Genomic DNA, 12,902 nt, shown 5'->3' with positions numbered 1-12,902 from the left:
AACCACCTCAGCTGACTCCTTTCGACGCGAAGGAGTAGCGGCTCGACTCCAAGCTCCCTCCTGATGACCGAGCTCCTTACCCTATCTCTAAGGCTGAGCCCGGCCACCCAACAGAGGAAACTCATTTTGGCCGCTTGTAGCCGCGACCTTGTCCTTTTGGTCACGACCCAGAGTTCGTGACCATAGGTGAGGGTAGGAACGTAGACCGAGTGGTAAATTGAGAGCTTTTCCTTCCGGCTCAGCTCCCTCTTCACCAAGACGGTCTGGTGCAGCACCTGCTTTACTGCTGCAGCCGCACTGATCCACCTGTCGATCTCCCGCTCCATCTTACCCTCACTCGTGAACAAGACCCCGAGATACTTAAACTCCTTCGCTTGAGGTAGGCACTCAGTCCCCACCTGGAGGGAGCAATACACCGGTTTCCGGCAGAGAACCATGGCTTCAGATTTGGAGGTGCTAACTCTCATCCCCGCCGCTTCACACTCGGCTGCAAACCGCCCCAGTGAATGCTGGAGGTCATGATCCGAGGAGGCTAACAGGACCACATCATATGCAAACAGCAGAGAGGCGATCCCGAGACCCCCGAAACTGACGTTCTCCGCCCCCAGGCTGCGCCTAGATATCCTGTCCATGAAAATCATGAACAGGGCCGGTGACAAAGGGCAGCCCTGGCGGAGGCCAACACCCACCGGGAACGTGTCTGACTTATTGCCGAGAATGTGGACACAGCTCCTACTGCAGTCGTACAGAGACCGGATCGCCCATTGTAACGGGTCTGGCACCCCATACTCCCCCAGCACCCCCCACAAGACCCCCCGAGGGACCCGGTCGAAAGCCTTCTCCAAGTCCACAAAGCACATGTAGACTGGTTGGGCAAACTCCCAGAGCCCCTCCAGTAGTCTTGCGAGGGTAAAGAGCTGGTCCACTGTTCCACGGCCGGGACGGAATCCACACTGCTCCTCTTGAATCTGAGGTTCGACAAGCGGTCGGAGCCTCCTTTCAAGCACCCTGGCATAAGCCTTCCCCGGGAGGCTGAGTAGTGTGATACCCCGGTAATTCGAGCACACTCTCCGGTCCCCCTTTTTGAAGATGGGAACCACCACCCCGGTCTGCCATTCCATGGGCACTGATCCCGACCCCCATGCGACATTGAAGAGGCGTGTCAGCCAGGACAGCCCAACTATGTCCAGCGCCTTCAGCATCTCAGGGCGGATCTCATCCACCCCCGGCACCTTGCCACCAAGGAGCTTTTTAACTACCTCAGCAACCTCTGCCAGGGATATGGGTGAGCCTCCCCCTAGGTCCTCAGGCGCTGCCTCCTCTGCAGAGGACATGTTGGTCGGGTTTTGGAGTTCCTCAAAGTGCTCTTTCCCCTGCCCAACGATGTCCTCCGTCCGGGTTAGCAGTTCCCCCCCCCCTGCTGACAACAGCCTGGGGTAAGCCCTGCTTTCCCTTCCTGAGCCGTCGGATGGTTTGCCAGAACCTCCTTGAGGCCAACCCAAAGTCCTTCTCCATGGCCTCCACAAACTCCTCCCATGCCCGAGTTTTAGCATTCGCGACCACCGCAGCTGCAGCCCTTCTGGCCTGCCAGTACCTGTCAGCTGCTTCAGGAGACCCCTGGGCCAACCAGGCCTTGAAGGTCTCCTTCAGCTTGACGGCTTCCCTCACCGGTGTCCACCACCGGGTTCTCGGGTTGCCGCCACGACAGGCACCGATGAGCTTCTGGCCACAGCTCCTAGCAGCCGTGTCCACAATAGAGGTTTTGAACATGGTCCACTCGGATTCCGTGTCCCCAACCTCCCTCGAGATGTGTAAGAAGTTCTTCCGGAGGTGGGAGTTAAAGACCTCCCAGACAGGGTCCTCCGCCAGACATTCCCAGTTTATCCTCCCTACACGTTTGGGTTTGCCGGGTCTCTCCAACCGGTTCCCCTGCCATCTGATCCAACTCACCACCAGGTGGTTATCAGTTGACAGCTCTGCTCCTCTCTTCACCCGAGTGTCCAAGACATACGGCTGCAAATCAAATGATTCGATTACAAAGTCGATCATTGATCTCCGGCCTAAGGTGTTCTGGTACCAGGTACACTTATGAGCCACCTTATGTTCAAACATAGTGTTCGTTATGGCCAAACCGTGGCAAGCACAGAAGTCCAATAACGAAACACCATTCGGGTTCAGATCGGCAAGCCGTTCCTCACAATCACCCCCCGCCAGGTTTCTCCGTCATTGCCCACGTGAGCGTTGAAGTCCCCCAGGAGAACTATGGAGTCGGTAGTCTGCGCCCTTTCCAGGACCCCTCCCACCGACTCCAAGAAGGCCGGATATTCCGAACTGCTGTTTGGTGCATAAGCACAAACCACAGTCAGAGCCTTGCTCTCCGCAACCCATAGGCGCATGGAGGCGACCCTCTCGTTCTCCGGGGAGAACTCCAACACAGCAGCGCTCAGCCGGGGGCTCGTGAGTATCCCCACTCCCGCCCGGTGCCTCTCACCCTGTGCAACTCCAGAAAAGGACAAAGTCCAACCCCTCTCCACGAGCTTGGTTCCAGAGCCAACGCTGTGTGTGGAGGTGAGTCCAACTATTTCTAGCTGGTATTGCTCCACCTCCTGCACCAGCTCCGGCTCTTTCCCCACTAGCGAGGTGATGTTCCACATCCCTAGAGCAAGTCTATGCCGCCGGCGATTGGCATGCCCAGGCCTCCTGCCCGACCCGCCGCCCAGTCTGCATAGCACCCGACCCCGATGCTTGTCCCCGCGGGTGGTGGGTCCACAGGGTGGCTGCTCCATGGTGTTTATTCGGGCTGAGCACGACCGGGCCCCATGGGCAAAGGCCCGGCCACCAGACACTCGCCTGTCACGGGGCATGGTGAGGACTCAAACGCAGACAGTCAGGTGTAATGAAAAAAGGTTTTAATGATAACCAAAAACAAACAGGGAATCCAGGGACAAGACAAAAGACGAGGGGGAAAATCCGGCAGGAAAAGGCAGAACAGGCAGACTGGGGAGACTGAGGGTCCGGGGGATGGAGCTCTGGAAGCTGGGGGTCAGGAGGACGGAACTCTGGAGGCTGGGGGTCAGGAGGACGGAACTCTGGAGGCTGGGGGTCAGGGGGGGGACGGAACTCGAGAGACTGGGGACCAGGAGGGGAACTGCACTCGAGAGAATGGGGACCAGGAGGGGAACTGCACTCGAGAGAATGGGGACCAGGAGGGGAACTGCACTCGAGAGAATGGGGACCAGGAGGGGAACTGCACTCGAGGGGCTGGGGACCAGGAGGGGAACTGCACTCGAGGGGCTGGTGATCAGATGGGGAACTGCACTCGAGGGGCTGGTGATCAGACGGGGAACAGGTCTTCAGGGGCTGGAGATTAGACGGGGAACAGGTCTCCAGGGGCTGGAGATCAGACGGGGAACAGGTCTCCAGGGGCTGGAGATCAGACGGGGAACAGGTCTCCAGGGGCTGGAGATGGGGCTCCGGGCAACCAGAGTCCATAGACTGGGGCTCAAGGGAATAAACTGATGACCCAGCGGGGCAAAGGGCTGGAGGTCGTTGCAGCACGGAGGCAGCAGCGGCCGGGACTGGAGATCGCTGCTGTTCGGAGACGGCGTTGGCCGGAGGTTGTTGCAGCGCGGAGGCGGCGGCCGGGACTGGAGGGCGCTGCGGTCCGGAGACGGCGGCGGCCAGGACGGGAGGTCGCTGCGGTCCGGAGACGGCGGCGGCCAGGACGGGAGGTCGCTGCGATCCGGAGACGGCCGGGACGGGAGGTCGCTGCTGCTCCGAGGTGGCGGCGGCCGGGACTGGAGGTAGCTGCTGCTCCGAGGTGGGGGCGGCCGGGTCCGGGGATAGCTGCTGCTCCGAGGCAACAGCTGGAGTCGGCTGGATCGCCGACCGGACACAGGGAGCTGGAGTCGGTCGAACCACCGACCTGACACGGGGAGCTGGAGTCGGCTGCGGCCCAGCGGGAGTGGGGGATAACTGCGGCCCAGCGGGAGAGGGAGTCTGGCCCTTCCTCTGCCTCTGTCTCCTTCAAGGTTTGACCGGGATGTCCATTAGGTCACGGTCTGCCTTCTGGACACTTCGATGTTCTCCAAAGGCCAGACGGGTTCCCATGAACTGTTCATACCAGTCGGGGAGACGACACTCCATACCGTGGTCTGCTGAGTCCATCTTGGGCCAGATCATTCTGTCACGGGCATGGTGAGGACTCAAACGCAGACAGTCAGGTGTAATGAAAAAAGGTTTTAATGATAACCAAAAACAAACAGGGAATCCAGGGACAAGACAAAAGACGAGGGGGAAAATCCGGCAGGAAAAGGCAGAAAAGGCAGACTGGAAAACCGGGAACAGGACGAGCAAAACGGGCGGGTAGGTCGGAAAACAAACAATGATCTGGCAGTGGGTGTGTGTGCAGCAGGGGTTTAAATAGTGAAGGAGGCAGAGTGAGCAGGTGAGAGTAATGAGCTGAGTGTGACTGGCAGGTGCACTGAATGAACTGATTAGGTGAGTGAGGAGCTACAGAAAAAAACAAAGACACAGAACACACAGGGCAAAGCCTGATCGTGACACTCGCTTACGAGCTCCCCTCCTGGGTCTGGCTCCGGGAGGGTGCCCCGGTTTCCCTGGTCCGGGCGAGGTGGCTAAAGTCCGTGGGCTAACTATCATAGGGGTCGTTTTGAACCGCTCTTAGTCTGGCTCTCCCCTGAAACCTGTTTGCCTTGGGAGACCCTACCAGGGTCTATTAGCAATCATAAGTAAAATATTCTAATGAGCCTATGTACAGGGAGAACCAAATCTAAATGGCTTGTTGAATCGCATGTTTCCACAAAAAAACTGACTGGGTTGTCTGATTTCACAGTTTGTTGGTTAGTATGCATTCCACATACCCAAATGTACAGCGTGTGCGCAAGGACTGACCAAATGAGTTCTTTAATGATGTCTCCCCTTTAAATGTTGACTCAAAACTTGTGGCCAAGATTCAAACCGACTTCTTTACCCTCTGTCGAGGGGAAACTTTGCCCCCTTTCCTCCTCCCTTTTTATTTGCCATTACTATTGGACTATTGGATTAAAGGACAGGACAGGGTTGGTCCACTGCCATGGCCAGTCCTTACACAACTTCACTGTTAGTCAGGTTGCATGTTGCTAGTTGTGGCGGTCATGTGGGGTGAAGGTGGTGAAAATAGTTACTACTTAATGTGCAATAAGAAAAGAATGGTTCAATGAAATATGTCACTGTTTATTCACGTTTCCCTCCACAAACCACTGAAAACCACATGTTTACAAATTGGTCTACATCTTTATTTGATCACTACATATGTTAGTTTGATTCAGCCAGAGAGGTTTTGAAATGTGGTAATCCATGTAAAGTGTTTCGGGGAAGTGCTGTGGACACAAGGTGGTTAAATATTACCACGTTTTCGGTGTTATGTAACAGTGTGAAAAACAGGCCCGCTGACTGCACACTGGTCAGATGTTGTTCAGGGGAGGGGTCTCTCCTTTTGTATAAGTCTGGCCGACCATCAACCTGGTTCTCACAGTTTAGTCATGATGGTGAAGCTGGGGATTTTGGTAGCCATTGCGGTGTTTCTGGAGACGGTCTCTGCGACCTCCGTGTGTTTTTCTAGTGTATCTAGTGTATTCAAGTGTGTTTAAGTGCTCTGTTTAGTTTCTGCAAAAGGCTGTTTAGTGTGAAAAGAGTGCTATACTATATACAGTATAATTTAGCTTCTGAAGAAAGTATAATTATTTGTTCATTTTTCAACCATCAAACTGATAGATTATGTTATATTGGGTAGAAAGTCTTCATACGTTTGTGTCACAAGATATTTCTAACCTAGTTATTTGTAATTCGCATTCTTTAAATTGCTGTTACATGACTGATTTTTTTTTTTACAAATCATGCCAAAAGAAATGGATAATTCAAATCTAAATGGAGCATGCCACACGTGATTTGGTGTAGTTCCGAGTGAAATACTTTGGTAAATGAAGATGTTTGTGTTTAACTTCTGTAGCTCGGTGTGGTGTACACAGAGGGAGGTATGGTGCAGGGCGAGAACATTCGTCTTGGGTTCCGCCGTCGCATGGACGTCTTCAGGGGGATTCCCTTCGCTGACATCCCTGGAAGGTTTGAGAAACCAAAGCGTCACCCAGGCTGGGACGGTGGGTAGACTGACAGGACTTCTCACCCACTGGACTTCACACCAATAACTCGCGTGATAAATTCACTCCACAAAGATATGTGTGCTCCTTTAGCAATCATAGCCGGAACTCCCGGCAGCCAATTCTGCCACTGTTTCTCTTTTAGCTTGAATCAAATGTATTGGAAAATGTTTTCTCTTCTAGCTGTCGGGGTAGATGAGCCTAAACTGTTGATGTATGCCTTACTCTGCTCTTACACCGTATGTGTCTCTCGTCAGGTGTTCTGGAGGCCACCGAGTACAAAAAGAGATGCATTCAGCTGAAATTCATGAAGAGGATGACCGATACCAGAGGCAGTGAGGACTGTCTTTACCTGAACATCTGGGTTCCTCAGGGATGCTCAGGTAAAGACTGAGAGAAGTCCACAGAGTGTCATCCAGATAAGATCCACACTACTACTGGCTCACATTTTCTCTCTCTTCTAGTGTCCACTGGTCTGCCCACTATGGTCTGGATCTACGGGGGAGGCTTCCTTGCTGGAAGCTCGATGGGTGTCGGCTTCCTGGGCCACTATCTGTACAGCGGGCAGGAGATTGCAGACCGAGGAAATGTTATTGTGGTGACGCTGGGATACCGCGTGGGCACCATGGGCTTCCTGAGCACCGGAGAATCTGACTTACCTGGTAGGAGCTGGTTTCTTTTCTCACTAATGTGACAGAATTATAGAAGACGTTGGCTTCCCCGCCAATTTTATGTATTGCACCATTAAAATCAAAGTTCCTTGATTGAGAGAAAAATGTGATACTCGACAGGAAACTATGGTCTGTGGGACCAGCACGCTGCCATCGCCTGGGTGAACAGGAACATCCGCTCGTTCGGAGGAGACCCCGACAACATCACCGTCTTTGGAGAGTCTGCAGGCGGAGTTAGTGTCAGCTTCCAGGTGAGAAGATTTTTTCTTGTTATTATGGGTGTAGATAGATGATGGATTTGAAATTGAAATGAAATTCACAGTTTGTAAATTTGAATCTAACTTTGTTCAAAAAATAACCAAAAACATTGTGAAATATGTCTTATGACTGCCCACAGACTCTCACTCCCCACAACAAAGGGCTGTTCAAGAGAGCCATCTCCCAGAGCGGCGACGCCACTTGCTCGTGGGCTATCAACAGGAACCCCCGCAGGTTCGCTGAGGAGGTGTGCAACGGCTACTCTTGACTTGTTTAAATTTTTGCTGTGCAACACTTTTGTGGAATGGTTAGCGCGGTATGAGTTCAGGGCCGGTAGACAACTCAAGCAAATTTAAACCCTCTCCCCAGGTTGCTCTGAAGGTCGGCTGCCCCACCGATCAGACTATGGCTTCCTGTTTGAAGATGACTGATCCTGTGAAGCTTACGCTGGCTGGCTCTATCAATATTACCAGCTCACCCGATAGTAGGGACTGCACTCCATACAGTCTACTTGACATTTTCATTTCAATCACTGTTGTACTTTGTACCACAACAATGGAGACATTAAAAAGTCAGCCCCCTTCTTCTGCAATAGTGTAATGGTACTCCACTGGAGAAACTGCGAACTACATATTTATTGTATTAAATTTATCTTGATGCATCCAACTCATAATGCTCACATAACAGTAATAAATGGCAATAATTAGCATTTTCTTTTTGCTGATTTTCCGGAAATTAATTTCAAATGTGCTCTGAATTTGAACGGGAACTTTGCCCCAACACACCGAGCAGACCTCCAACGGCTAGTGGCCTAATGTCTTCTAAAATGTGCACTTATACACACAGCAAAGACTACATCCAATGGCTAACTGACCACCAAGATGCGGGCAAATTCTACCGTGCACACCAGTGTCAAATTTCGAAAGCTGCCCATACTATGCTGGCTGTTTGACGCCACTAATATCTTTTATTCAGACTAGCAATTTTGAGATGTCGATTGGCGCTTCCATTCCTTTCATATCAAGAGTTTAGGTTTATAAACGTATTTGAAGCATAACAACAGCAGATCTAGCAAATGGGAAATTAGAAATTACAGTTATATATAAAACCTACAGTTAGAGCTGTATATGGTAGGTCTCTCACTGTATCTGCCTCTGTCAGACCCCAATGTCTTCAACCTGGTCCTGTCTCCTGTGATCGACGGCGACTTCGTGCCGGATGAGCCTTCCAACTTGTTCCAAAATGCGGCTGAGATCGACTACATCGCTGGAATCAACGACATGGACGGACACCTCTTCACTGCCATCGATGTTCCTTCAATCAACCGCCCCCTGGTGGAAACCCCTATGTGAGTTTAAGACATGTGATCACCGCGTGAAACATTGACAATTCTACAACGGGTCTACCCGAAGCAGAGTGCTGTACTTTTGTTAGAGTTGTGGTGCTGTGGTGTTTTATCAGACCTAATTTTCAAACCTTCCTGATCTCAGCGAGGACATGAAGAGGCTCCTGGCTTCGTACACTAAGAAGGGCAAGGCTGCTGCCGACCTTGCGTACTCCACATACACCTCAACCTGGGGCCCAAACCCCAGCAAGGAGACCATCAAGAAAACTATTGTGGAAATTGGAACAGACTTCATCTTCCTGGTTCCTACTCAGACCGCCCTCTACCTTCATGCTGCCAACGCCACGTGAGGATAAGATCTTGCTGTACAGATGTCGCTGTCAGTTTATTGATAAGCCCTTTTGTTCAACACCTTGCTTTTGAAGCTGGGGAATAAAAACCACTGCTTAACCTTTTTTTTTTTCATCTTAAGGGTGGCCATTGAAAATCAATTTAAAGAGGCCTTAAACTGGCCTATGAGTGATTCATCAAAGGGAAAATATTTATTACCTTTGCTAATTTGAGTGAAAAGTTCCTTTAATTTCCTTCAGGTGTTTTTAATCTCAAGTTTCAAAGACAGGTTTCTGTTTTAGGTATGGATGAAATTCAACCACGCTGTAAAGCAGTAGGCAAAAGTAATGGAGATGTGACAGATTGATACATTAATTAAAGGTCCAGCGTGTAGGATTTAGCAGGATCTATTATCAGAAATGGAATACAGTATTCATAACTATGTTTTTAGTAGTGTATAATCACCTGAAACAGTAGCCCAGAACGGACAAACCAAACACTGGCTCTAGAGAGGGCCTTTCACATTAATACGTTACCTGAAGGATGCGTTATAAACAAACAGGACTTTTGTCCAGGACTCCGCTGTTTGTGTCCTACTAGACATCTGTCATTATAAGCAGACTTCTGAGAACCTGCAGAAGAATTCAGCTTTGAGAGTGCTAAATTTGATATTTATTTTTGTAGCCCCCACCTTGGTGTAGTCATTGTCACATCCCTATTCTTTTCTTTTCTCACCGAAGAACCGGTCGCACCTACTCCTACCTATTCTCTGAGCCCAGACGTCTGAGCGGCATTGTCAAGTCCAGCTGGATGGGAGCCGACCATGCCGATGACCTGCAGTACGTGTTCGGAAAGCCTTTCAGCGCACGTCCGTTGTACAGGACTCGCCACCGTGCCGTCTCTTGCTCCATGATTGCCTACTGGACCAACTTCGCCAGAACTGGGTATAATTCTGCAGACACGCGTCATGGGAACTTCATGATATCAAACAAACCTAAGTCAAACACTGAAATAGAAAACTAAAACAGTCTCACTTCAGTTGCCCTTTTTCCCTTATTCTGTCCACAGGGACCCCAACAAGGGAGAGTCGAGCGTGCCCGCTACCTGGCCTAAGTTCACCAGCAATGGACAGCAGTTCCTGGAGATCAATTCTAAGATGGACAACAACAGTGTGGGACAGAAGATGAGAATGCCTTACGTGGATTTCTGGACCAAGGTCCTACCCAACCTTCCCATGACCATCTCAGAATAACAACCTGTGCACCCGCAGTGTGGTCCCATAGATCTGAAGTATCAAATCAGTATTGGTCCATGAAAAAATGAATTGATCACAAACACAATTTACATTTCCTTAGTTTTATTTTGTGTTGCCCTCTTTAAATTCACAACAGGCTATGTACAGTAGTGCTAACCCAATTCACTTTGCATGTATGGAACCTTTTGGCTTTGTTTGCTTTTTGTTGGCTTTTTGGATGATAACAGAAGCTATTAGCCTTCTACTGAATACAATGTTGGTGTTGATCTTAATGTACAAGACGTTAATTGTTGTGCAGAAGTGTGCGTTAACTTCGTAATAAAAAATCAAATCAAAACGGACTAAAAATATGGATCTGTTGATATTCAGGCTGCAGTGCCAATTTGCTACCAGTTTATCTGCGTTAGCTAGAGCAGGGGCTCTCAAAGTTTTTGGGGCCAGGGACCCCTTGCAGGGGAGAACATTTCCCAGGACCCCTTCTTAATTGTAACACTGATTAGGCATACGCTTACTACCATTTGTACTCTTGGATTCCATTGGAACTATGTGTACTCTAAAACCTTTCCACCTTAATACTTCAGACCTATTTCATGATGATAAACAGAAACACATTTGTTAGAAAAATTCACGCGAGACTGGTGTAAAAATCATTAAACAATGGATATTTATTCTTGCAAGAAGGAACAGAGTTGAAACACAGACAGGTTATGCATCAAGGCTGCTCAGAGGTCTGCCTCTGAGCTCTAAGCATTTATACTTGTAAACAAGCAAGGAATGTCACAGGGTAATTTATGATAAGACATCTGCCACTAAGGAAAACACTCACACAACCACTGTGCTCAAATCACAAAGTCTGGTTGAACAGTTTGTTCCAGCCTTAGGGTCACTTTCTCGTAATCAGGAAGTCTTGGTAGCAAATCAACAAGGTGTAAGTATTGACGCCTTCACAGGTTTATTATGACTTATTTAGGGTAAACAGCTTGAGATGTTCTTTCGACCGACAACTGCTTCTTGATAGCTTTACCTAGTGTCAGTGAAAGTTCCCACAAGCACAGATTTTTAACACTTACAGAGGACATGAGCCTCTGTTTAAATGCACACATTCACTGATTATTTAAATGCATAGTAAGAGTCATTTAGATTTTTCCCCAACAACATTTCAATTTGAATCATGTTGCATAAGATGAAATAATCCTTTATTAGTTCCACAGCTGGGAAATTTGCAATGTTATCAAAAGGGTTAAACCTTTAAACAGACGGGGATTTTATCCAAACTGTCATGATCTCAATCGTCTAAAGTTGACTTTCAGTCAGTGCTTCAGCTTACAAATTAATTATTGATATGTTTCGCAATCATATCAGAGTTTATATTGGTCTAAAGCTAACATAGGCAGGAGTAATGGACACAATATTGTTTTATTGGCGCAAATGTTCTCCATCTGTAGATATGCAGATTTTTAATGATACAGCACAGTTTTATTATTGTAGCAAATTATTTTGCGGACCCGGTGTCAGACTGCCACGGACCCAACTTTGAGAATCACTGAGCTAGCATACAGTGAGCCTAATTTAGGCAAGTTTACATATGATGACAGTTGTTGTTTAAGGCAATGTGCTCAGTAAATGTCTTAACAGGACGAGGCAGAGGAGAGAATTTCTCCGATGCAAATTGGGAGCTGTTTTTCTGTATTAGTACACAGAGGAGCTGGAGCAGTTTCAGACAAGGCTCTTCAGCAGTCCCAGCTCTAGACTGCTTTCAATGGGGGTGCAATAAGATATGGGCTGCAGTTGGAAAGTCCAAAAAATGTTCAGCTATACAGTCAGCATGCCATTATATTTCCCAGCACCGTATTCTTCAAGGAACAGACAGGTTGTTGTGTTTGCTGATATATTAGTTACATACATTCTTTGTTTAACATTGCTGCATGAACATTAGCATGCAGTGTCTATATATCATTATCTTTGTAGCTAAATAGGTAGACTTATTTTGTAGCGATGCCATTGTGACCTTTGTGCTACAGACCGACCAATTAAAAACAGAGCACTCATTTCATTAAAATATGAGTGCCAATAAAAAGTATTCTTGTTTTTCTATTGATCAGGGTGAAAAAAAGCCGCATGAAATCTACATTCGATGTTGTAAAACATCAAAACTTCCAAGGGGGTTGAATAATTTTCATAGATACTGTTGTGAAAGTTCTCAAATCTGTCTCTTGCAAAACTGTTGGCATTGTTGCACGCTCTGCTGATATTTACTTTACTACCATCACTCACTGACATGTTCTGTTGTCAGTGGAGGGCAGAAGCATTTCATTGAGAGTTTAACTGAGATCAGGCCAGTCTACTAAAAAGCATGTGCTCACGTTGCTGAGAATGTCGGCTGCCCCACTGACGACCGGATGACGGCCTGTCTGAAATCCACTGATGCTAGGACTCTCACCATGGCTGCTCCCCGCATTACACAAGGCTCCCCAGACTGTGAGCATCATTTTCTGCTTATCTTTCTGCTTGAATTAGAATAACAGACAGCCTACATGATGATGTAAAATGTATTACGTCACTGGTGAGTAAAAAAGTACCATGCAAATATGTGCAGGTGAGGCACCACCTCAGTATTTCTGTCCCCCATTTCTCTCAGATCCCGGTGTGACAAACCTGCTTCTGTCTCCTGTTGTTGACGGCGACTTCCTCCCCGATCAGCCCGCCAACTTGTTCCACAACGCTGCTGAGGTCGACTACCTCGCAGGGGTCAATGACATGGACGGACACCTCTTCACCTCACAGGACATTCCTTCCCTTGGTGACAAGAATCAAGAGACTCCCGTGTAAGGCTGCTTTGTCTTCAGAGGGAAGGCATTTTGTTTTGTGGACCCTTAAAGTTAAAC

General features: G+C 48.7%; 3 protein-coding genes across 3 annotated transcripts in view; all 3 read left to right on the top strand.

Moving 5' to 3' along the window:
- gtf3c5 (general transcription factor IIIC, polypeptide 5) overlaps positions 1 to 3,371 on the top strand; it is a 49,885-nt gene extending 46,514 nt beyond the window's left edge. The window contains exon 12 of the mRNA XM_031855923.1: positions 3,037 to 3,371. Coding sequence (XP_031711783.1) covers positions 3,037 to 3,371 — 335 coding nt within the window. The remainder of the gene's footprint in view (positions 1 to 3,036) is intronic.
- Positions 3,372 to 5,543: 2,172 nt separating this feature from the next.
- LOC116388111 (bile salt-activated lipase-like) lies at positions 5,544 to 10,045 on the top strand. Its single transcript, XM_031855738.1, has 11 exons — positions 5,544 to 5,609; positions 6,011 to 6,158; positions 6,416 to 6,541; positions 6,623 to 6,820; positions 6,950 to 7,080; positions 7,227 to 7,334; positions 7,457 to 7,571; positions 8,249 to 8,435; positions 8,578 to 8,778; positions 9,503 to 9,706; positions 9,831 to 10,045. The coding sequence occupies exons 1-11, from the start codon at positions 5,544 to 5,546 to the stop codon at positions 10,012 to 10,014; spliced, it is 1,668 nt and encodes a 555-aa protein (XP_031711598.1). The 3' UTR covers positions 10,015 to 10,045.
- Positions 10,046 to 11,627: 1,582 nt separating this feature from the next.
- On the top strand, positions 11,628 to 12,885 carry LOC116388240 (bile salt-activated lipase-like). The gene is made up of 3 exons (XM_031855922.1): positions 11,628 to 11,636; positions 12,390 to 12,495; positions 12,656 to 12,885. The coding sequence occupies exons 1-3, from the start codon at positions 11,628 to 11,630 to the stop codon at positions 12,844 to 12,846; spliced, it is 306 nt and encodes a 101-aa protein (XP_031711782.1). The 3' UTR covers positions 12,847 to 12,885.
- Positions 12,886 to 12,902: the final 17 nt, after the last annotated feature.

This window comes from Anarrhichthys ocellatus, unplaced genomic scaffold, assembly GCF_004355925.1.
Source record: "Anarrhichthys ocellatus isolate YVR2014 unplaced genomic scaffold, GSC_Weel_1.0 scaffold16, whole genome shotgun sequence".
Classification (NCBI taxonomy): domain Eukaryota; kingdom Metazoa; phylum Chordata; class Actinopteri; order Perciformes; family Anarhichadidae; genus Anarrhichthys; species Anarrhichthys ocellatus.
This window is presented reverse-complemented; position numbering and strand designations above follow the sequence as displayed.